Genomic DNA, 24,671 nt, shown 5'->3' with positions numbered 1-24,671 from the left:
TAACACTTAATTTTGCTCACGTTGTTGCTAAAATAAACTCAACCTCACCTTACATTTATTTTTTAATACAACCAAGTCACTTTCACTGCCGTTTTGCATTTTGAAGCACTTGGTTTTTTTTGTTGTTGTTGCTTTTTTCCCCAACTTTTAATGAAAGAAAAAAAAGAGACAAATTATACTTTTATCTGTAAGAAAATGTTTAACTCCATCCTACTTAGATATATGGACATCATGCATACTAAAATGTCATTTTTTTTTGGGGGGGGGGGGGTGAAAAAGTTAAAATCCATAATTTCTTGACCATAATCTGTCACTTTCACTGCCGTTTTGAATTTTAAAGCATTGTCTTTTTCATCTGTGAAGAGTGCAAAAGAAATTAAGTTTACATACTTGCTCATTTGTTTTGTTTTTGCAATTTGTTAAAGTTTTAATGGAACTAAAAATGAAAAAATAAGTGAATTTAGCTGGAAGAAAATAATTAAACCAGATTTTGCTTAAATAAAAGGACATCAGGCACATTAAAATGCCATGTTTCTTTCTTATCCTGTCACTTTCACTGCCGTTTTGACCGACATCTTAAAGCTCCTTGTTATCTTTTTATCTACACACACACACACTCATCCATCACTGCTGTGTGTGGGAGTATTTTAGGAAACATTCGTCCAGTACAAAGAGATACAAATCAGGGTCATGACACTTATTGAGGCCCACCAGAGCAGAGGTAAACTTTCTCTCTTTACAGACCTTCATACTAATTTCTGTTATGCAAGATTTTATTTTCAAGAAAAGTCTGCAAGTGGTAAAAATCCACTAAAATACACACAGGAATGTAAAAATTCCGCAAAATAAAAGTTTCAAAAAATAAAATACATTTCTTTGAATAAATAAAGCTTACCTCGTGACCAATTTAGTGTCGTTCCACAGTGACGCTTGCTGTCATATCCTCCCACGCACGCACACGTAGAATCTTCTCCAAGTGGACCGGTGTGTGTTTGTGTGCTGGGAGTCTGCGGTCATCTGAGGGCATCCATGTTGATCCGCTGACGAAGTTGCTTCCTGCTTCCTATTGGCTCCTGCAAGACTACTGGCTCATGCATCTCAATAACGCCTCATAACACTCACTCCTCCTCTCTGCAGGGACAACCCACCCTGTTAACTTGTAGACATTTGCATATGATGATGACCCCCACAACAATTGATGTTATGTCAAACTTCAGTTTTGCCCAATAGGTGTACCTAATGTTGTGTCCTGCGAGTGTAGAAATTAAAAGTAACATCGTGTCATACATGTCAATGGTAAGTATTAATTTAATTTTAAGAACTAGGGAATGAAATTCAACTGCAAATATTTGTAGGGTGTTTTTTTCCTCCTTAAAATACACTGAACATTTTTATTCTCAGTCATTTTGGGGCGATTACTAGAGAGGCCCTAAAGGGAGATGGGAAAAGAATACAAATAAAACATTTCTCGTGCGGACCAGATAGTTTGTTTCTCCCCCCCCTCCCCCCCCCCCCCCCCCATAACACCAAAAAATATTGTGCGCGCACGACAAAGATTTCTGGACAATACTAAACAGTTTCACGTGCACACGAGAAATAGCGTTCCAAAAAGTTCCTGGTGCGTATGAGGATTTCTCCAGAGCACCACAATGTTTTCTCATAAGTACGAGAAAGTTTTAATGAGCGCTCTGGAAATGTTTCCTCGTGAGCACTTAAAAGGTTTTCGGTTCGCACCAAAAAGTTTTTCATGCTTACAAAAAAAGTTCTCTCTCGAGCTAGAGAAAGTTTTATGAGCACACAAATCAAATTTGAATGTTTTTTTTTTTTTTTTTTTTGCGAGGGGGTGAAATGGAAGATGGACGGATTTGACTCAATTCAGGAAAAAATGGAAATGTGTGCTTTTGCATTTGAACTCTTAAATTCAACAATTTTTTGTTGTTTGGAAATAATACATTTAAAAAAAAAAAATTTTTTTTTTGATACTGCAATGCAAAATGAGATTAAGTGGCTTTCAATCTTTCGGGAGGAAAGTTCATATTTTTTTCAAAAAAATATTACATCACTTCGTATGACAAAAGTCATTTGCTGGATGAAACAAACAAAACGCACCGCTGTGGAAAATCTCAATAACAGAATTCTTTATTTACAAGGCAAATAGCATCAGCAAAGCCATATCAGTTCACAACTTGCATAACTGTGGTTTTTAACTTCTCCTGTGTTTTGATGTCATTTTGCATAAAACGCTCTCTCGCTCACACACACACACACACACACACACACACACACACACACACACACACACACACGGGGTACAATGGGGGTACAGTGTGATTTTTGTGAACAATGCAGGCGAAAACGCAACACACACACCAGCTGTGGAAAAACAAAACAAGCGTTCCAGAGGGAAAAAGTCCGTTATTATAATACATTAACATATTATAGCCTTTTCCTTGTGGATCAAAAAGTCGCACCCGATTCTTATTGTACAAGTCACTATACAAATGTATACACACGGCCATGTCATAGCGGACGAGATCTAAGGCATTATGCTATTTTATTTTTTTTAAATTTTCTTTTAGACATTTTATTTGTAGCTCTAGGAAATCGGCAGACAATACAAAAGGGCAATAAAAGGAGGAAACGTTGTTTGTTTTTGTGGGTGGGTTGGGGGTGTAAGAAAGTGATAGTTGCACGTGCACATGGCTTCTCCACACGTTCTTTGGAAAACAATTTTGCAACGGGCTGGGAGAAAAGCGCTGAAAAAACAGCTCAAGAAGGATCATCTGATTCAATCAAAAACAGCGTTTGTCGATAAAAGTCTGATGGTAATTACTTAGTAATTAAGTCGTAGGCCCTTCAGTCAAAGCACACAAAAACACGAACGAATGCACTACAAGATACATTCAACAAACACCGTCTCTGATTGGACCCTGTTGACCTGACATCATCGTTATTATTAAAAGCGTGTAAAAATCAAAATCAAATCATTTTAAAAAGCAGAATTGGGAATTTCAATTGAGGTGTGTGAGGATTATTATTATTATTATTATTATTATTTTTGGCTTTTCTCCATGCAGCGTCGCAATAGATCAAAAGGGTGGGGAACCAGATTTAATTTGAAAAAGGTTCTCCAACAGTTTAAAATTGTAAAAAATAAAATAAAAATAAATCTATTCGTTTTGTGTGAAATGTTCCCACACAGAATGGCCTAAGTACAAGGAGGCTTTGACTTACAAGTTCAATTCATTCCCTGAACACACTTGAAACTCAAATCATCCTTTCCCCATTGCAATTAATATTTTTGTGTGACTACTGTGTGGCGTAGGGGTATATTAAGGCTTAAATATGAACAAAAATGTTTGTACTTTTTATCATGACACGGGATAAAAGTCTACCCAGCCCTGTTCAAATGGCAGGGTTTTGTGATGTAAAAAAAGTTAAATCATCTCAAAACTTTTTCCACCTTTAATGTGACCTACGATCCGTACAACTCGATTCTAAACCAAACTGAAACCTTTCAAGGGGGAAAATAAAAATACATACAATTACCCTGTTTGCATAAATATGCACACCCTCAAACAAAAATGTTATTGCAACAACTTTGGCTTTTTCTTTTTGGTAGGACTCCATCTGTGATATTAAGAAGATGGCAGATTGTTGTCACATGTACCAAACAAGCCAGTACTTGCCGGAAATTCCTGCAACTGCTCCTTATACTGTGGCCGCCCTCTCTGCATCTACCCCCTGAGCTGACAACTTTTCTTTATCTTTTAATCAATTTCAGGGTATATTTTCTACACTTGATGACTTAAAGCCTTTGAAATTATTTTATATCCTTCTCTTGGCTGATACCTTTGAACAATGAGATCCTTCTGAAATTTCAGGAAAAGCCTACTAGAACAAATCTGACCTTATTTGGGGTTCATCAGAGGCACTTTAAATGGTGGCAGCTCTGTGCTGACTCCAGCTTAACATGGGTTTGAACGTGATTGGCTAATGAACACAGCCACATCCCCAGTTTTAGAGGGCGTGCACACTTCTGCAACCACATTTTCAGTTTATTTTTATTTCCCCTCTCAAAAGGATGGTAGAAAATGTGTTAAAATTCATTTAATCTTTGTCATTTGTTGTACAACACAAACACCTGGCATTTGAACAAGGGTGTGTAGACTTTTTATATTGACTGTACATACAGTATTTTCTATACATTTTATGCTAGCATTTATAAGGTGTAAAGTTTGAATGTTATAAGTGTGTAGGAGGGGTATTTTAAGGCTTTTAATATGGATTTTTCACTGCTTATATTTGCTATACCGCAAAATTTCGCTCATCTGACAAATAACTCCCGTGATGAACAAGGGATCAATGTACACTCATTTCAAACTTCCACCAAAGCCGATTTTTGTGTGCGTGTGTGAAAGGTACCAACATGGAACGGCGACAGGTCAAAGTCGACTTGTGAATTTCCCGGCTTGGAGGTAGTATCAGTAGCATAATTAAGCCCATTTTCACACTTCCTATCAAGGCCAGCTTTTCCCTGTGATTTGTATCTGTGCAAAAGGTACCGAGACATAATGGGAAATTGGGATAGCGGCTCCGTGAGGAGGAAAAGTGGAGGAAAAAAACGGACCTGCATTTAACACCTGGCACTCACTTCTCCCGGTCTGCTGCGTTGATAGCAGTTGTCACACCGGACGCTGACGTCATTTCACTTCTGATTGCGGGATGTGGCAGGGTTCCGTGTGAAAGGCACAGGCGAATACATTTCGCTTGAAGGGGGCAAATTATAAGACTAAAAAATAGATAATGGACCAAATGTTAATTATGCACTGTGAGCATTTTGGGGTGGTTAAAATGTTAATATACAATAATGTTAATGTTAAAAGGTTTTAGGAATCGCAGGTTCCCCACCCCTGAAATATAACCGATATAAAAAAGTGAGGCGCAAAAGAGAGTCACGCACCATTTTAGGTGAATCCCTGCCTGAGGACATTTCAATATGGCTGTCTGTCTGTCTTTTTGTCTGTCAAGAGCCTTGGCCAGTGCTGCATAATTGAAAACGTGTGTGAGTTTTAATACTGTATGCAAACACGCAGCCCAAAAAAAGGTGTCCTTTTCTTTCAATTAGGAAACTGTACAAAAATTACCCAAAAAAAAAGTTATTGCTCAAGTTACATGACACCAAAATGCACCTAGCAGCCTGCATGAAGCGTTTTTTTGTTTTTTTCCCCCCCAACTCCAGACAACATAGAAAGCACATTTTCTTTAAAAATTCAAAGTTATTATATGGCTGTGTTGACTCCACTTGTTTGTCTTGTGTGGTGGTGGTCTACGCTAAAGGCAAGAGAAGCAATAAGCGATATCATCTGTACACTGTATACACCGCGGCCTCACCCTGCTCTGCTTCGTACCGGTTGCGGTGAACATGAAGAAAAACGGTGAGCAGGCAGGGTGGGGCCTAAAAAAAAAAAAAAAAAAAAAAAAAAAAATCTAATAAATAGAAAATTAACGGTATTACTCATCGGTATGTACAATTCATTCAATTTGGACATTTTTTCTTCTTCAAAGAATAGTCTTAAGTCTCGGATGCTACGAGGATAAAGCCATCTACAGGAATTATTCTTATTAAAAAGGAATCTATACAGAAAAATAAAACTTAATTTAATACACTATATAAACCTCAAATCATTCTTCTTCTGCAGTGTTTCCCACTACTTCATCTTCTTGATCCCCCCCCCCCCCCCCCCGGATAATATTAATAACCGTCGTCATACAATAAGGAACAGCTTAAAAAAGGCAAACGCGGCTAAAGTTTTTCTGGGGGAAACCGCCAAGACAGTCTGTTTTTTTTCTTCTCTCTTAAATATTTGAGATGAGATTGTAAATAGCCGCAGTCCGCTGAGAGGAATACATTCATCAGGGCAAAAAGGGGATTGTGGAGGGGGGGTCCCGCCTAGTACCCGGGGCCTTCAGTAAGTCACACGACGGTGAATGCAGACAGAAGCTTGGCTGTATTTTTTAATCTTGGAGGGCTGTGGGTTGCTTACATGTTTGTACACTTTTTTTTTTTTTCTTTCCTTAAATTGATCCAGCTGAGGTCCAACTCAGTACGAGTCAACAGTATTTCTGCAAAGAAAAAAAAGACAACGTGAAATAACACAGCAGTAGTTTACAGCATAAACATGCACACACTAATGGGCAAACGGTAAATAATTGACATAATCTAAGTGCCAATATGTTTCTATTGTCCTATCAGGAGAGTTAAATCCAGACGCTGGCGTTGTTATAACCACCTGCTAAAATATTAATGAGCTTTTATTGGCCCTGAAAGCACTGCGGAGAAGCCGCTGTGAACGACACCTGGCGGGACATCAGCGAGAGTCGACGCGTCTGAGGGCGAGTAAGAAGGGCCCCTCACACCGTACGTCAAAGTTCGCTTTTCCTCAAGGCGCTGTTCTGTGTGAAGGGTGCCGAAAGGGAACAGAAGGTAAGATGTTGAACTGCAATTTTACTGCAATGGAAGGAGTACCAGATTGGGGGGGGAATGCTCTCGAACCAAATTGTACGATGTTTTTATTAAGGGTATGTATGGTTGTAAAATTAGTTTGAAATGATATGAAAGTTTCTTGGAATCATAGTTTGTAGTATATTTAATATTTAAGTTATTACTATAGGCATTTCTAAACGTGAATATAGGGGTAGCGATTACTCGCAGTCTCCCAACCCCCCACAAATAGCAGGATAGCCATCAAAACCCGCTTCCTTCCTGTGTCTGTTCTGTGCCATAGGGGAGTGGACATGGACCCGACTTTACCTGCTCTTGTCCCATGGAGGGTAAGCCGGGCGAGGAGATGGACGTGACGCCCATCTGGCCCAGTCCGGTGACGCCGTTGTACATGCTGCCGTTATTCTGCTGCTGCTGCTGCTGTGAGAACATACTGCAAAGGCGGCGACCAAAAATTTTATTAGTTTTTTTCCCCTGCCTTCATTTTTCAAGTTTTTTTTTTTTTTCTTTCCCCTCCCTACCTGCTCCCTGCCACGTTGCCCTGCGTCCAGCCGTTTATGTCGGGCGAGCCCTGGAAAGGGGTGCCGCCCGGGCCCTGCTGCATCATGGGAGATTGCTGGGCATGCGCCACCCGCGGGGATAGGAGGGGGCTGGGCGGCGCACCCGGACCCCCGAAGCCACCCTCTGCTTGCTGGCTCATACCTGCTGCGACAGCATGGGAGGAAAAAATGGGTCAAGGAGACACCACAACAATAATATGAATAAATAATAAATTACTAATAAAGAGTGTCGAACACATTCAAGTGGGCATTCGGGATGTTTGTTGAAAGGTGGGAGGGAAGCGATGAGGTTAGAAAGGAAAATGAATGGGATACCAATGGGTAAATATGAATATTTATGATTTAAGATTAAAGACAGGACATACTGTGTAACTAGGGCTGTTGTGAAATTCTATTGTGGAAAAACAGTTAACTGGCTAACAGAGGGAAACAGGCCATCGTGCTCAAAATGACTAACTGGAGCTTGATTAGGTCACTGATGGTGTAGCGGTACACTCGCCTGACTTTGGTGCGGGCAGCGTGGGTTCACTTCCCACTTTGTGACGGTGCGAATGTGAGTGTGAATGGTTGTTCGTGTCTATATATGACCTGTGTCTGACTGGCGACCAGTTCAGGGTGTAGTCCGCCTTTCGCCCGAAGTCAGCTGGGATAGGCTCCAGCGCCCCGCGACCCTAACCAGGTTCAGCGGTGTTGAAAATGGATGGATGGATGGATGCTTGATTTCTGTGCTTAGCGCGCCCTCGGGTGGCCAGAAAGAGTATAACAGCTAAATTATTGGTGGCTGCTCCTCTTGGAAATGACCAATGGCGTTTTTGTGGGTCTTAACATCCCTAAAAATTCACAGATTCTTCAAAGCGTGTGCCTCCTGGTTAAAATGTATGTATTTCTGGGGTTCCGAACACGACGGCCCAATACTGCGTCAGTACGATCACCGGGAAAGTTAGATAAAATTGGCCACTGACATCAGTTTCACCACCTGACACATTGAACAGGAAGGCGGCTATTTTGATTTAAAGTGGCCACTGCATTCATTTTCACTGACATAGGGGATAAAAAAAATAAAAAATAAAGCGATTTGATGGTGCGGACATCCACGTACACAAAGGAGTATTGAGGTGAATTGTGTGTGCGTGGGGGGACTGGGGTTGCGGGAGCAGTACCTGAGTTGGGAAACTGAAAGGCACTGTGCTGCATTTGGGGGCTGAGTACCGCCCCGTACTGTCCGCCCATCATGTTTGTGTTTCCCATCATCATCTGCTGGGAGGAGGAGGAGGTGGAAGAGGAAGAGGAGGAGGTGCCATGCAAGTGTAGCTGGGGGTTGGCGGGGAGAGACGGCAGGCTGGGGGAGGAGAGAGGCGAGGAGGAGGAGAAGGGGCTGCTAGGGGGAGGTGGCGAGGCCAGGCCTGTACCGGTACCGTAGCTGGGCGGGTAGGGGAACTGCTGGGGGTTGGCCTGGGGGATCCGCGGGTTAGTCATGTTGGGCGGCAGGTTGAGGCCCTGCGCCCGCATGGCCATGCTCCTCTGCTGCTGCTGCTGGACCTGCTGCTGCTGTTGCTGCCGTTGTCGCAGGTGGTTGCTCAACAGCTCGCGCTGACGCTGCGCCAGCATCTGGGCGTTGATGGTCCCCTGCAGGGGAGACCACATAGGTGAGCCCATGGTCTCGAGCGAGGGGTGTTTGGGACATTCTGGATTGTTGGCTTACCTGATTGGGAGCGTTGGATCTTAGAGGTAGGTTCACATTTGACACGCTACTCATCGGAGTCATCATTGGCTGTCGGTTCTGAACGGAAGGAAGGTAATAGAAAGCAAAAACATACAATTACAAGGTGTCTGCAGACCTGAGGAAGCCAAATTGGACACTTTTTAATATCAAGCTCAATATTACAATATTTGAAGAAATCTACCACTACAGTGAACATTTGTTCATCACGGGAGAACTTAAACTTAACTCATTTTTAAGCATGATTAAGGTCTTCCTTTTTCCACCTTTAATAATAACATACATACCTCAATCAACACTATTACTAACCTGCTGCGACTGTAGCCGGTGCTGCAGCTGTAGCCGAAGCGTGTTGGGCTGGTTGGGGACCACTCCGCTGGGCCTTAGTCCCGGCCGGGCCGGCATCCTCATCATCGGGTAACCGGGACGCGGAGCCATTTGGCCTGCCATGGGGTGGAAGCCCGGCTCTTGCATGGGGGCGCCAGGGTAGCCCCTCTGCGCCATGTGGGACTGAGGCGGGCCAAACTGTTGCTGGGCGTACATGGGGGGCTTCTGCTCCAGCATCATAGAGGATGGGTCCTGTGGGAACTGGTCCTGGTCTAGCGTCTGGTTCTGAAAGGGTCGTGGAAAAGGTATGGAAACCTAAAACAAGGAGATTCAGTGAACCTGCGTTTATCGCAGGGGATATGTTCTAGACCAACCCGCGATAGGTGAAAATCTGCAATATAGTGAGGCCGTATTAAAACAAAGTTTTACCACTCCCACACGCTGTAAGGACACTTATTAAAACATATTTAAACTTTAAATATTCCTTAGCGCCTGTTCTAATTCTTCTGCTGTCAAGAATTAGGAGATTGTATAACAACCAGTAAAGCGTGCTGGCTTTAAGATGTTTGTCACTCCCAGTTGAAGTTTCCAGTAAAACTGACACATAAAACAAAAAGAGAATTAAATACTATTTTTAAAGACCAAAATGCTCACCCAAACCATATCATTTTGTGTAATGAAATCTTAACGCTAACATATAAATGTGAAAGGCCATAGATAAAATAACCATATAGTGGTTCACCTTTTGCGCTCTCTCTGAATCACGGATTTTTTAAATTGTTCTAATTTTATACGGGAGATTTTTCACAACATTGCAGTGATTATTTTTCCACACAGACTGTTACTGCAAACTCACGTAGCAATAAGCACGAGTCAGGAGGAAAGAGTGCGAAAAATACAGAACGGCGAACGTTTGGAATCATTTCACACTTTAAAAAAAGAAGATAATACGTAATGAGTCTACTGTGTACGACGACCAAACAGCAGGGGTTGCGACCCATGAACCGCAATATAGCGGGCGACCGCTGTTCAATGAAGACGGGTACCTCAGAGTTTACCCGTTCTATCAGAGCAGGGATGCCGAGCGCCCGGTCCAGCTCCTCCAGGCCGTCGAAATCCTTCAGTGCCGTGTACAGCTGAGACATGAGGGCCCCTTCGTCCACCGGCCCCGCTTCGCCCCCACCGAGGCCCATGCTACACAACAAGTCCTCCTGAGGAGTCTGGGGCAGCGACCTGGCCAGAGGAGACGTCATGATGACAAAACAAGGCAGATTAAGTGGGGTACACAACTACACACGCATTGATATTCTGGCCAAAACTGAACCCTTTCCAATCAGCAAAAGTCCATTTGTCGGGTCGTTCTAAAAGACTATCCTGAGCCATTACCTTGTGGTGTGGGGTGTGTTAAGAGTGAGTTTTTATTATTATTTTTTTAAAATCCTGTTCAATATCTACGATAGCAAATCCTCACGTGTAGTCAACATCACAGTTGGGCCGAGCTACAGCCTCTGTGAATCTGCAGTGAACCTGAACAGATTTTTTGGATACCTGTTCTGGTTGACGAAAGCCGTCTGCTCAATGGGCATCATGCTGTCCGGCCATGGCGCTGTCTGATTGGGCGGCGCCTGCTGCTGCTGCTGTGAGAAGTGGCCGACCATACTGATGTCCATGTCAGGTTGGGCTAAAAGGAGACAAAAAAAAAAAAAAAAAGTACACAAACTATAAGAAGCCATGGTTTGCAAGGTTACCAACAGTTGAGGTTAAGAAGTAGTTTGCGCAGAATATGGTGTCACGCTCAATTGCTGCTGTACTTACTGTTTTGCATTTGTCTTATATTTATGGGCGACAAGTGTTTTTTTTATACAGATATTTACTGTAGTTCTGACCTTTCTGATGCTTTTGTGTAGATTAGTAATAGACTACGATGCCTTTTGACTTAAAGTATAAATTCGGGTTATGTCGCTGCCGTAGGAACGGAACTCCATCGTAAACCAAGGACCCTCCTGAAGCCGCTTTAAAGCGAGAGGAGTGAGCAAACTCTTGTGGTCAAGGGCCACAGTTGTTTATAAAAACAGACATCAGCCAGATCATTTATAAATGATAAATTTATAAAAAACATATATATATATATATATATATATATATATATTTAAAAAATAGTCTATTTTTACTATTGTATTATTTATTTAATTGACCAATTATTAAATGCACATGTATAATTGTTCATTTACTTTTATTACAGTTGACCCTCCACCTATCCAGCGTTCACTGGTCAAATTCACCTACCCATAATATCTGCATTTGTTTCTGTGGAACCTATCCTTAGCTATTCGCTGAAAAACTTGCCTATTTGTGTTTTTTTTAGTGCTTTTTCTGAAACTTCCCAAGACAACACAAGAGGGTGCCAAAGCATGGGATAATAGTAAATATGTACTTGGGTTTGTTGACAGGCAACATCTCAACTGTTCCAAGATCTTTGTATGTCATGAAGGATAAATTCAGCTTGGGATATTAGCGGGAGAAGTTACGAGACAGTCTTCCCCACATGTGCACGTACTGTACATGCGCATGTCGGGTGCATTTGTTTCTAGATCATCTGTAAGCCATTTAGTTTTATGGGTATAGTAAGAGGAATTTGAAATGCTATTTAATTGTTTATAGTTTGTGCCATATTTACAGTTTTGCTCAGTCTACAACTCCGCAGACAACACATAACTGCTAGTGATTTCTGATAAAGGGTTACTGTAAATACATTTCAATTAACCAAATTCAGGAAATAACAAAAAAAACTACACAGATTGGAGTTTATTGTGAGGGGCCACACGAGACGTATTCCTCACCGTTGGGCATCATGGAGGTTTGGAGCATTTGCCGAGGCCCTGGCTGCCCGCCTGGCCTCATGGGAGCGCCGCTGTGGCCCATCCTACCCTGGGCCAGCTGGGGAGCCGAGGCTGAGCACGCCCAGCCCTCCTGCTGCTGCTGCTGCATACCCGGCCGAGGCGCGCCTGGACCCACGAGTCCTGGATGGAGAGGAGAGTGACAGTGAATTGAGCGAGCCCTTTTACACCAATTTCCATCAAAACAGTTTCAGTTCCGACAACACACCTGGGACCACCATGTTGGCCTGGCTCGCCATCATGCCGTGCCCTCCCACCATGCCTTGCTGCTGTTGTTGAACTAGTGTGTACGGGCTGGCGGTCCTCATGGGGTACTGCGGTGACGCGCCAATCTCCAGCGACACACTCCTCGCCGGCACGCCCCTGCCCAGCGGGCCCGGCCGCATGCCCCCGAAATCTGTAACGGAAGGCGAATGGTTGACAACGCAGACGACTTGCAACTGCAGTGATGCTACTGCAGTTTCTCAACGCTGATTGAACTGAGGACCCCATTTTACATTATTGCAAGCAACTGTAACATAATGCACCATTTTAGGAATAGGAAAATAAAAAATTTCACATAGTGATTAAATTCTAATGCACTGCCCATAAAGGTAAAAAAAAAATCATCAAAATAAATGTTTGAAAAACAGTTCTGAAAGAATAATTGCAATTTTATATTGCTAAAGTTAACTATAATAGACAAGCAATTAAAAAATGTAATGTACTGCATTGCAAAAACGTTTAACCCACAGAAACATTACGCGTGGTTTGAAAATTTTATTCAGTGATTCTGTTGCATACCACTAGAGGGAGCCCCCACACCACTAGTGGTGACACAGAGTCACAGTTGTAGTGGAAGCGCATTTAATTGTTCTGCTTGTCACTATACGTCGCTGGCAATAGGTAGACGAACAAATAATTTTCAGCCCGATAAAGTGAAATGGGATAATTTCCCGCACACAAGTACTAATACTTTAATATTGTACTCAATTCCATTTTACATCCATCCATCCATTTTCTGAGCCGCTTCTCCTCACTCGGGTCAATAATTTAGCTGTTATACACTTTCTGGCCACCCGAGGGCGCGCTAAGCACAGAAATCAAGCTCCATCCATTTTCAACACCGCTGATCCTGGTTAGGGTCGCGAGGCTATCCCAGCTGTCATCGGGCAGGAGGCGGGGTACACCCTGAACTGGTTGCCAGCCAATCGCAGGGCACATAGAAGCAAACAACCATTCGCACTCACAGTCATGCCTACGGGCAATTTAGTCTCTCCAATTAATGCATGTTTTTGGGATGTGGGAGGAAACCGGAGTGCCCGGAGAAAACCCACACAGGCACGGGGAGAACATGCAAACTCCACACAGGCGGGGACGGGGATTGAACCCGGGTCCTCAGAACTGTGAGGCTGATGCTCTAACCAGTCGTCCGCCGTGCCGACATTCCATTTTACAGACTTGGATATTTATTTCTGACTACTTGTTTTAATATCTGTACTTCTACTTAGGGTTAGTGTTTGAGTACTTTTGCCGGCACAGTGGTTGGGAATCATTGTGCTTTGGTACTCACTGTTTGGACCCATGCCACTGGTAACATTCTTGTGTTGTGGATGCTGCGCTACTGCGGCCGGGCTGTTCTCGGACATCTGCAGGATGTCGTTGATGATGTTTTGCTTGTCCATAGGGCTGGGCAGGGAGACGGGCCGCGGCTCGCAAAACAGCTGTGGCTGGGCATTCTGCAGGTCGTTCAAGATGTCGTCCAGCTCAGACGACTGCAAAGAGAGGAGATGACAATTGAGTAATTTGAAGAAACCCAAGGTAAATAAGTTGCGAGTGGTAGAAGTGGCCACCAGAGTGCAGCAAACCAAGACTCACTTTGTGGCGCACTACAAGCAAACAGCTGTTTAAACAGGACACCTTTTGTTAAGTTGATTGCCAATAAGCAGCATTGTGCAAATTACTTAAAAAAAAGTAATTTATTATAGTTACCAATAGCTTTCCCCCCAAAAGTAATTAAATTAGTAACTGAATTACTCCATAAATGTAATTAGTTATCAGGGAAAGTAATTATTGCTAAAGTTGATTAGCATAGATTGCTTCATTCAACTTAATATTGGACCTCAAACCACACCTGGTAGCTGTACTGTCAGCCCAAGTTTTTTCTTCACTACTAAAAGTGTCAACAGTGAGTGCTTTGAACTCATTCATTCAATCTTCCGTTCCGCAATGCAGTGTAAAAAAACATAACACAAAAACAACTTGTCGCACAGCTTTCAGACAATTGGCACACAATGTACTTAAGTATTTTTAACAAAATACTTCCCATAACTTGTTGCATTTCCAAACATAATTAAATGGATTACCCGTAATTGGAAACAATGTCGTTATTTCCGACACTGCCAATTAGGTAAGTCAAATTGAACCAAAAGGATGCAGAAATAAAGGAATAAAACAAAACATATGAAGCCCACTCGACCATAAATAGGGATGAAACAGTTTACCAACACCCAGTGACACAACTTCAAACTGTATACATTTTTTAATTATCGTAAACACCAGATTTGAGCGTTATTTGCTTGGCTAAGCGCTGCCCCTTTAAGGAGAGGGAGAGGGAGGGGGAGGGAGAGAGAGAGAGAGAGAGAGAGAGAGAGAGAGAGAGAGAGAGAGAGAGAGAGAGAGAGAGAGAGAGAGAGAGAATGTCATTGAATTATTAAAGCTATGCGATTAATTGTTTCAGCCCTACAAACAACTATTCGCAATCATACCTATGGACAATTTAGTGTCTTCAATTAGCTAGCCTGTGTGGAGCCAGACATGAGAACACCCTGGACTGGTCACAACAGGCAATTGCAGGGAAAATACAGCAAAGCATTGACACCTATATACAGTTTAGTTTGTAGGGATGTGAAAGCTGGGAGAACATGTAAACCTCCACACAGCACGGCCGGCGCAATATCGTGATTATAGCCACATTCATGATCATTTTGGTCATGATAATCATGACAAGAAATACGGTTTCATCTTACGGCAAGCGTACAGGATGGAACGTGTACCTGAGAGTTAATTTTCTTTTAGCAATATCGTGATCATTTTGGCCAAGATATATGTGATATAACATTTTCATACGGTTTCATATGGTGGCAAGCGTACGGCGGTACTGCGGTGACGCGCTCATCTCCAGCGACACACTCCTCGCCGGCCCGCCTCTGCCCAGCGGGCCCGGCCGCATGCCCCCGAAATCTGTAACGGAAGGCGAATGGTTGACATTGCAGACGACTTGCACCTGCAGGGATGCTACTGGAGTTTCTCAATGTTGATTGAACTGAGGCACCCATTTTACATTATTGCAAGCAACTGTAACATAATGCACCGTTTTAGGAATAGGAAAATAAAAAACTTCACTTTATGATTAAATTATAATGTACTGCCCATAAAAGTTAGAAAAATTACCTAAATAAATGTTTGAAAAACAGTTCTGAAAGAATAATAGCAATTTTATATTGCTAAAGTTAACTATGAAGGAAAAGCAATTAAATAATTTAATGTACTGACTGCATTGCAAAAAAGTTTAACCCACAGAAACATTACGCATGGTTTGACATTTTTATTCAGTGATTCTGTTGCATACCACCAGGGGGCGCCCCACGCCACTAGTGGTGACAGTCACAGTTGTAGCGCATTTAATTGTTCTGCTTGTCACTAAACGTCGTTGGCAATAGGTAGATGAAAAAATAATTTTCACACCAATAAAGTGAAATGGGATCATTTGCAGCACACAAGTACTAATACTTTAATATTGTACTCAATTCCATTTTAGAGGTGTCTGTAATTTATTATAATATTTTATTTATACACACAGCACGGCCGGAGCAAAATCGTGATTATAGCCACATTCATGATCATTTTGGTCATGATAATCATGACAAGAAATACGGTTTCATCTTACAGCAAGCATACAGGATGGAATGTGTACCTGCGAGTTTACTTTTGTTTTAGCAATATCGTGATCATTTTGGCCAAGATATACGTGATATAACATTTTCATACAGTTTCATATGGTGTCAAGCGTACAGCATATAAGGGAGTGCTACAGTCAGTGTGGAGGGGGGGTGAGAAAGAGAAAAGCCCTAATGAGGTCAGAAATGATGTAATGCTCCTGTACACTCTCACTTGCCTCCCTTCCTCCTCCCTCTTCCCTTCCCACACCCCTCCCTCTCTTTCTATTCTCGCGGCCACACCGCTTTGCTTTTTACCCTTAATGGTTCCTGTTTCTATCAATCTCGCCCCGTTTTCAAGGTAGCCGTGTAACGCGATCCGCATCATCCTGTGAAAAAACAACAAGACGGAACACTGCAAAAACAGGGCTCAAGAAAAAAATCAACAAGGGAAAACAATTATGAAATAAATAATATAGTTGTGCCTTGAGATAAATTGAAATATCAGTAATCTGTTTCAGCCTACCCAAAAAACAACAATTGTACTCTATATTGCACTTTATAATAACATACAGTAATGAAAAAATTAAATAGATAATTGGAACAGTTTTGACACAGCATCAATTGAATGCTGCTCTTTCTAGTGTGCCCATTTTAGGTAGGACACGTGTCAAAGCGGGAATTTTGTGCAGCGAGATCATGTCACGGGGCAGGGGGAGGGAAAAAGGAAGTGATTTCTCTCATGTCGGTCAAAGTTGACTATAGTGGAAGATGAACACACACACAATATTCCCACTGCCTTTTGCCACAAGTCAACTCTGCTCTGATTTCACATCTAGTCCTGCATCAATAATTTAGCCCTCGAACAATCATGAGCATTACAGTAGGGAGGAGAGTGTGTGCATGTGTGTGTGTGGAGGAGGAGGGGGGGGGGATTTGGGTGAGGCTGGACTCTCCCCCCCCCACAGAGACGTCATCGTTCACACATGGCCGAGCAGCCATTCACCAGCAGCCCACTCGCCAGCTAATGCAGTCGTCATAGCGTCTGCGATAAAAGATGACACACACACGCTGCGAGAAATTGGAATGAGCCCCCATTATTTTACATATATACTTGAAATCACACTGCCTTCCAAATTTTTAGACAGGTCTTTTTTTTTTTACACTTTTAAAAATGTAGTATATATATATATATATATATATATATACACACACACACACACACACACACACACACACACACACACACACACATACACACCATTTCTGTATTCAAATTTAAAAATAAAAAAAATACTTGTATAATGTATACACCATTTCTGTATTCAAATTTAAAAATAAAAAAAATACTTGTATAATGTATATTTATTTTATTATACTTGATCTATTATTTAATAAAATATATTTTCACAATAAATGTTGAATGTATATTATTGGCATCGGCTGAACCCTCATGTCCAAATTTGGCTAGTTTCATCTGTTGGCGCAATTATTAAACGATGGAGGAAATACAAGATGACTGACAATCTCCCTCGATCCGGGGTTCCATGAAAGATCTCACCTTGTGGCGTATTAATGATCTTGAGAACGGTGAGGAATCAGCCCAAAACTATATGGGGGAACCTGATCAATGACCTGAAGAGAGCTGAGACCCCAGTCACAATGTCTACCATCAGTAACACACTATGTCGTCATGGACTCAAATCCTGCAGTGCCCGAAAGGTCCCCCTGCTTAAGCCAGCACATGCCCAGGCCCGTCTAAAGTTTGCTAGTTACCATTTCGACGATCCAGAGGAGGATTGGGAGAATGTCATGTGGTCAGATGTGAACGAAATCGAACTTTTTGGTATAATAATCATACAATGTGATTTCCTGGAGTATTTTTTCACATTCTGTCGCTCATAGTTGAAGTGTACCCATGATAAATACTGCAGACCTCTCTCATCTTTTTAAATAGGACAACTTGCACAATCGATCACTGTCCAAATACACTCCCCCCCCCCCCCGCGCCCTACTGTATGTGGCCTGCAGGCCACACTTTCCCCACATGCAGGACATTGAAAATTGAAATTTCACCGGCAACACTCCCAGTTCATTCCAGATTCCCCTCCTCCCTCCTCCCCTTCTTTCTTTCTTTCAGTGCCAACCATGACCCGAGCTGGCTGCCAAACCCGCAGATTCCCGGGCCAAACGCGAGCAGGGATCAAATGGCTGCAGAGCCGCGGGGGCTCCTTCCAAATGTCACAGTCGTTTGAAGCGGTTGGGACGCAGCTTCCCTTTGCTTACGCCACCAACCCACGTCTTTAAAGATATCCTGCTTTTTGGTTGAGAAAAATGACCGGAACTGCCAGAATTCCACAAAAATTAGTTTTCTGTGGCGTAGCCATGCAATAACTGGAGCACTTCCATCGTACTACAGGCAGTCTGTGATCTGATCGCATGCAGTGCGCCTGCATGCACACACAGACATACACATATACACACACACACACAATGTAAAAGGGAATCAGAGGGCTGTGGAGAAGGCAGTTTTGGAATTTGGCACTTTGACACCACAGCTAATTAGCTGCGGCTGCTAGTCCTAGTTACCAACGTATTGGAATGTCTTATCGTGTGACCTTGGGTTGAGTCGAAGCATCCTGTGTGGACTTGGAGCAGCCAACTTCTCATATGTAAACCTACACTTAACTGGGGTACACACATACTGACAGTTGAGCCCAATCTGAGCATTTTCCCTGCTTTGCTTTTAAGGTCAGCAAAGGCCTGATTTCTAGACGTTTCTGAAAGATTAGCTTGTTTGATTATCTTTTGGTGAGGGATGCGTTGAAGTGATTATGTTCCCCCCCCCCCCCCCCAGAAAATGGTCAGGGCCAATAATAGTAAATGTTAAACCTGTTCAATATTTCCAATGGCAAATCCTTGTATTTGAACACATACAAGGATTTGCCACTGAGGTTGTAATTCAATTTCTTCTTCTACTAATAGTCTTTCTTGCTCTTTGTATTTTTAGCTGTCTAGATGGCCTGAAGCATTGTGCTGCCTCACGGGTCAATTTTAGTACTACGACAGACGTGGTTATGTGCGTGGTGTGCTACTGGTCAACTCGAAGACACCACACGCTTTAAGAGAAGTCAGAACACCCATGGTGAATTAAATAAATGAATACGTTAAGACGTTAAAAATCAGTATGTGTGTTGCCGGAGCAGAAGGAAACAACAAGAAAAAGAAACTAACCTGTTCAGCTTGATCGTACCCAACGTCTGGTTTCTCCGTTTTGACAAGTGGGTGTTTCCCCCCTTCCACTTTCACCTCCCCGGGCTCTAGCTTGGGTGTCTTGTCCTTCAGCCCGCCATCGTCCTTGTCCAGTAGGTAGCGGAGAAGAGCGTTGTCCTTCTTCTTAGGACTCATGGGCTCCTGCTTGGGGGTACCATCTGCCCCAGAAGCACCCTGGCCTTGCTCCTGGCCCAGCTCCTTACCGGTGGCCTCCGCCGTGAGCTTGGCCAGGTCCCCGGGAGACGTGCTGTTCTGGAGCAGCTGGTGGAGGATTTTGTGTTTCTCCTTGAGGGATGTGGCGTGTGTAGTCACTCCGGAGAGGCCACCACGGACCCCGGTCCCGTCTTTTCCTTCTGTCCCTGCGTTGGGGGACAGGGGCGTCTCCAGAGGCTCAGGTTTGGTGGTGAGCAGTTGCAGCAGTTTGGTGTGGCCCTTGCTGTCGTGAAGACGAGTGTGTGTGTCATCCTCACGCTCGTCTTTTGGGTCGGCCAGGTTGCTTTCCGTCGGACCCGGCGTGTGTCCACCCTGCCCCGCTTCAAGAGAGTCCGCGGCACCCGGTCTCGACATGAGATTAGCCCCCGATCCCGGCGGGACGCTCGCCGGGGAGCCGATTCTCCGATCTGGAGACCCCAGCGTGTGTCCGTGACCGACTCCGTGACACTCGCTTAGGGCCTGTAGGGCTGACAGAGAACTGCTCGTGTAGCTGTTGCCATGGCTGCTAGCCGCGCCACCACCTATCCCCACCGGGGAGGGAGAGTGGAGGCCGACACGTGGGCTGGCCGCCCCCCCAGGGCTGCCGCGATGCCTGGGGGAGAGCATGCAGTTCTGCTGAGGCGGATGGGGGCCGCCGACCGGACTGGGGCTGGCACGGGAGGGACTGTTCATTCTCCAGTTCTGGCCCTGCTGTGGCGGCTGCATCCCCCCCACGTGACTGTGTGGCGGGGGGCAGCCGTAGCGGTAGCCCTGCATGTGGCCCCCCATGGCTGCCGGCTCTCTGGGGCCAGCTGGGCCCGGAGGGGAGAAAGGCGTGCTGTTGCTGATGTCTTGGCCCTGAGGTCCTGCGCCGGGCAAGCTGCCCGGGGTTGGAGGAGTCATGCAGGGGGTGGAGGAGTTCATGGGCTTGGGAGCCATGCCTGTGGCCTGGGCGCCAGGACCCATGTCCTGGCCCATGCCGCACACAGTCTGCTCCCTGGAAGACAAAAAACAACACAGTCACGTGAAATGTTTTTTGTAATGCATCATTTATTTCACAAAAAGAAGAAACTATTGTAGCACTTTACTCAAAAAGAAATATAGCTCCTAAAAAGAAAATAGTTAAAACTATTATACATTATTAAACATGTATTTTTATTTTTTTGTCTCCAAAATCCCTACGACCTCACTCACGGAAAATGTGAACTAGGGACATTAGGGCTCCAACAGGTAGAAATATGCATGGAAAAGTTGCTGCTTTTGGGTATACCTCTGGAGAACGTGCAGGGACATGTAAAGCTGGGGTTCATTGGTGGCGTGGGAGCGCACCAGTTTGCTCTTGGTGTGGGCCGACACAATGGTTCCATCCGAGAGGGAGAAGCGATAGATGGGGCTGAACGCCTGGCCATGGCGAAGCACTAAAAAAAGAAACTGAGTATACATTCCGGAACACGAGTCGGACCGCCCACAGAAAACGCAGCCCCCAGTGAGCGTTACCTTCTTGCTGATGCCGTTTGGCGAAGGACATCTCCCCATCGTTTTGCAGGTGAAAACGTTGGATGCAACGACGCACCAGATCCTCCCAGCCCGGCTTCATGGAGGCCCGCAGCAGGCTGGTATCCAGGGAGGTTATCTTGCCTTGAACACAGCAAACATTTTCAAAGTAAGATTAGAGGGCTTCTATGTGAACCCAGTCAAGATAAAGCAGGGGTTCTCAAACTTGTTGGATCCAGGGACCGCTTACAGGGGAGCCACCCCCAAGGACCCCCTTCATAATCCTAATGCCAATTAAACATAACTACCACGTGTACTCCTAAGATGCCATACGAATTAAAAAATTGCTTATTTTCAAGAAAAAGTAATGTTGCAATATCAAATTTCATAATTTTTGCTGTAATGTGAAAAAGTCATTTGTTCAAGAAAAAATAGTCATCTTTAAAAGAGATGTGTTTTGTCAGGATAAAAAGTTGCAATCAAACTTTTCCATACATTGAATTTTTACATAATTAAATCTTTACTGGCTGGGGACAGACCGTGTTATGATTTCTTCAAATGTCAGCAAGACTCACAAGCCACAAGATTAGGTACACCTGGTACACTAATGCGATTCAACAGAGAGACCAGCCCATGCCACCTGTCAGAATAAAGGCTCTCGTTAAGACTGTGCAGGTATACCCAATGTCGCTGTAATTGGACTAGCCCGTTACCGTCGAGGGTAGAATGGTGTTCTAGTGGTTGGTAGGTCTGCCTCGCGCTTTTGATGTTTGAATGTGTTTCATCTCAGTGGATTGTTCTTAGGTGGGTTTTCTCCAGGTACTCTGGCTTGTTCCCACATTCCAAAAGCATGCAAGTTAGGTTCATTGAAGACTAAATTGTTCGTAGTGTGAATGTGAATGCTTGATTGTCTAAATACAGTGTTCCCTCGCCACTTCGCGCTTCACATTTTGCGGCTTCAGTGCTTCGCGGGTTTTTCCAAAATATTAAAAAAAAAAATAAAAAAATAAAAATGAAAAAATACAGCCATATTAGCAGCCATATTGCGGAAAGACACATTGTTTCATGTTGATGCACGAGAGAGAAGGTTTCCCTGCATGCCAAACAAAGAGATGAGTTGACTCAGAGGCTTTGTACATGCCTGTACTGTACTGTACTGTACATGCCACGGGCACTCCTACGAGGCGCGTGATTGGTTCCCGGCGCGACATCGACCAATGAGAGCACAAGTGGATATATCCCGTGAGCTGATTGGCTGCGCATCATCGCAGCCTCACCCAGCATCTTCCCTTGTAGTGTCTCACCAGTCTCGTCCACACTGTTGACTGTCTCGCATACTGTATCTTAGTGTTGTGTTCGTGATAACCTTTTTTGTTTAAGCGATCACTTTTTTTGATTAGTTAAGCCCTTACAATGCCACCCCTGCGAAAGAGATGATGATGACCATTAGTGAAAAAGTGAAACTTTTAGATATGATCAAAGAGGGCGTACGTTATGAATCTGTGGCACGCCATTATGGCGTGAATGAATCTACAGTGCGGTACATCGAGAAAGAGGGAGCAAACAGCCGCAAAACGGCTTCAATAAGGAAGCGAAACGTGTGGCAACTCCGTGTAATAAAGAGACGGGTTTATGTCCTTGTACAGGGCAATTTTGAAGCAAAAGAAAAAACAAAGACAACCCATCACCATGTTTTTCTCAGAGGTAAAACCCCAGCTACACCATCAGCGCTTCCAGCAGAAGATTCTCCGTGTGAACCTAAAGCCTCTTCGAGTCAAGTGAGAGCCTCTCCGCCACCAACGCAAGCCTCTTCGCCTCTCTCAGAAGGAAATGTTGATGAATGTTAATTACTGTATAAGGTTTTATAATTAAAGATGTAAGTAAATACGTGTAGTTGTAATCTTTGTCTCAAATATGTAAAGTATAAATACTGTTTACATATTTTAAACATTCTTGTACCCACATACACATACATGAAAATTCCTAGGGCGGGATGGGGGCAAATACTACTTCGCGGTTTTTCACCTTTCACGGGGGGTTCTGGTCCCCATTAACCGCGGAAAAAGAGGGATCACTGTATATCCAACAATTGACTGGCAACCAGTCTAAAGTCAGCTGAGATAGGCTCCGGCTCACCCACAACCCTAAAGTGAACTACTCGCACAACAGGAAGTGAATGGATGGACGGATGGACCCAATTGTGCTTTCTTGGTACCTTGGAGGTCTTGGCGTGTGGTGAAGCTCTCGTGCGTGGGCATCATTGGCCTCTCCTTCATGGGGACCCTGCGAGCCACACATATCAGGCACGACTGGAAGTCTGAGGGCGGGAGAGAGAAGCGAGAGATGAGGTCGTATATAAAAGGACATTGAAAGCATGAAGGAAGGGCGAGGATGATGGAGAGAGGGGGGCAAGAAAATGAAATGCATGTTATTCCCAGGCAGCATCATTAATAGGGTTATTAATGAGGATGGGGAGCAGGGCGCACTCCCCGCTACCCCTCGTCTTTCATGAGCTGCAGCAGCTATGGCTGGCAAGGGAAGTGATGACCTTTGAGTGTGTATTTGTGAATTAATGCAGCTTTTCAACTCGCCTGTCCCCCCCCCCCAACTATTTTTTATGTTTTCTTGCCTCTCAATAAAGATCATCATTGCCAAGGTGATTTGGAAAAAAAAAAAAAGCTGTAAAGCAAATTTAAAATTGAATAAACTAATAAAACATTACAATGATAACATTACAATAATACAGTGCTAAATTCACTATAAATTATTTCGAAATATACTAGTATAAAATATGAAACAAAAGGATAAATTTTCCAGTCTGTTGACTCTCTATAGAGATGATAGCCAAGGTGAACTTTTTAATTGTTACATTTAGACAAATCTTGAAATTGCAATTGAAGTGTATATCAGACAAAATTCCACATATTTATATATAAAACAAAAACTTCGTCTTTAGATCGAGTCACTACCGAAAAATTTTCACCCCACTTTGGATATCCATCCATCCATCCATCCATCCATCCATCCATTTTCTGAGCCGCTTCTCCTCACTAGGGTCGCGGGCGTGCTGGAGCCTATCCCAGCTGTCATCGGGCAGGAGGCGGGGTACACCCTCAACTGGTTGCCAGCCAATCGCAGGGCACATAGAAACTAACAACCATTCGCACTCACAGTCGTGCCTACGGGCAATTTAGAGTTTCCAATTCATGCATGTTTTTGGGATGTGGGAAGAAACCGGAGTGCCCGGAGAAAACCCACGCAGCACAGGGAGAACATGCAAACTCCACACAGGGGGGGCCGGGGATTGAACCCCGGTCCTCAGAACTGTGAGGCAGATGCTCTAACCAGTCGTCCACCGTTCCGCCCACTTTGGATATATTAAAATAAATTCTAAAAATGATTTTTAAATTAAAAGGATCTGTCACAGAATGTATTTAAAACATATTTAATATATTAAAATAATCAATGAACAAAAACAATACAAAATGTTTCACTCTATTGACTCTTGATCAAAGCCAAGGAGATTAAAAGAAAAAAAAATTCTATTTGGATAATTCATAGATAAAAAGTAATATAACATTTTGAATAATAATTAGTGGGACCTCGAGTTATGAATTTGATTCATTCCATGACCACATTTGTATCTTAAAACACATATCTCAAATCATGTTTCAATCAAAATTGCAAAAATATTGCTCATATATTTATAACATTTCCAATGAGTAATTATGTTGTCCCTCCAGATATTGAGCAGGCTAGCTAAAAAGATATTCAAGCCTACTCATC

General features: G+C 43.5%; 1 protein-coding gene across 15 annotated transcripts in view; it reads right to left on the bottom strand.

Annotated features, from left to right (window-relative positions):
• Positions 1-5,740: 5,740 nt before the first annotated feature.
• Positions 5,741-24,671, bottom strand: part of ncoa2 (nuclear receptor coactivator 2) — a 49,783-nt gene continuing 30,852 nt past the window's right edge. For 4 of the 15 annotated variants that reach the window (XM_061666196.1, XM_061666200.1, XM_061666199.1 and 1 more), the window contains exons 8-22: positions 23,101-23,202; positions 20,889-21,029; positions 20,662-20,809; positions 19,161-20,388; positions 13,562-13,763; positions 12,218-12,406; positions 11,953-12,132; positions 10,661-10,793; positions 10,159-10,345; positions 9,095-9,427; positions 8,768-8,845; positions 8,226-8,691; positions 7,027-7,210; positions 6,815-6,938; positions 5,741-6,126 (exon numbers count right to left, since the gene is read on the bottom strand). In XM_061666196.1, the coding sequence (XP_061522180.1) occupies positions 6,115-6,126; positions 6,815-6,938; positions 7,027-7,210; positions 8,226-8,691; positions 8,768-8,845; positions 9,095-9,427; positions 10,159-10,345; positions 10,661-10,793; positions 11,953-12,132; positions 12,218-12,406; positions 13,562-13,763; positions 19,161-20,388; positions 20,662-20,809; positions 20,889-21,029; positions 23,101-23,202 (3,707 nt within the window). In that variant the 3' untranslated portion in view covers positions 5,741-6,114. The remainder of the gene's footprint in view (positions 6,127-6,814; positions 6,939-7,026; positions 7,211-8,225; positions 8,692-8,767; positions 8,846-9,094; positions 9,428-10,158; positions 10,346-10,660; positions 10,794-11,952; positions 12,133-12,217; positions 12,407-13,561; positions 13,764-19,160; positions 20,389-20,661; positions 20,810-20,888; positions 21,030-23,100; positions 23,203-24,671) is intronic. The other 11 variants (XM_061666204.1, XM_061666205.1, XM_061666206.1 and 8 more) reach the window with 9 other exon arrangements.

This window comes from Phycodurus eques, chromosome 21 (genome assembly GCF_024500275.1).
Source record: "Phycodurus eques isolate BA_2022a chromosome 21, UOR_Pequ_1.1, whole genome shotgun sequence".
Classification (NCBI taxonomy): Eukaryota; Metazoa; Chordata; class Actinopteri; order Syngnathiformes; family Syngnathidae; genus Phycodurus; species Phycodurus eques.
The sequence above is the reverse complement of the archived record's forward strand: the minus strand, read 5'-3'. Positions and strand labels throughout refer to the sequence as shown.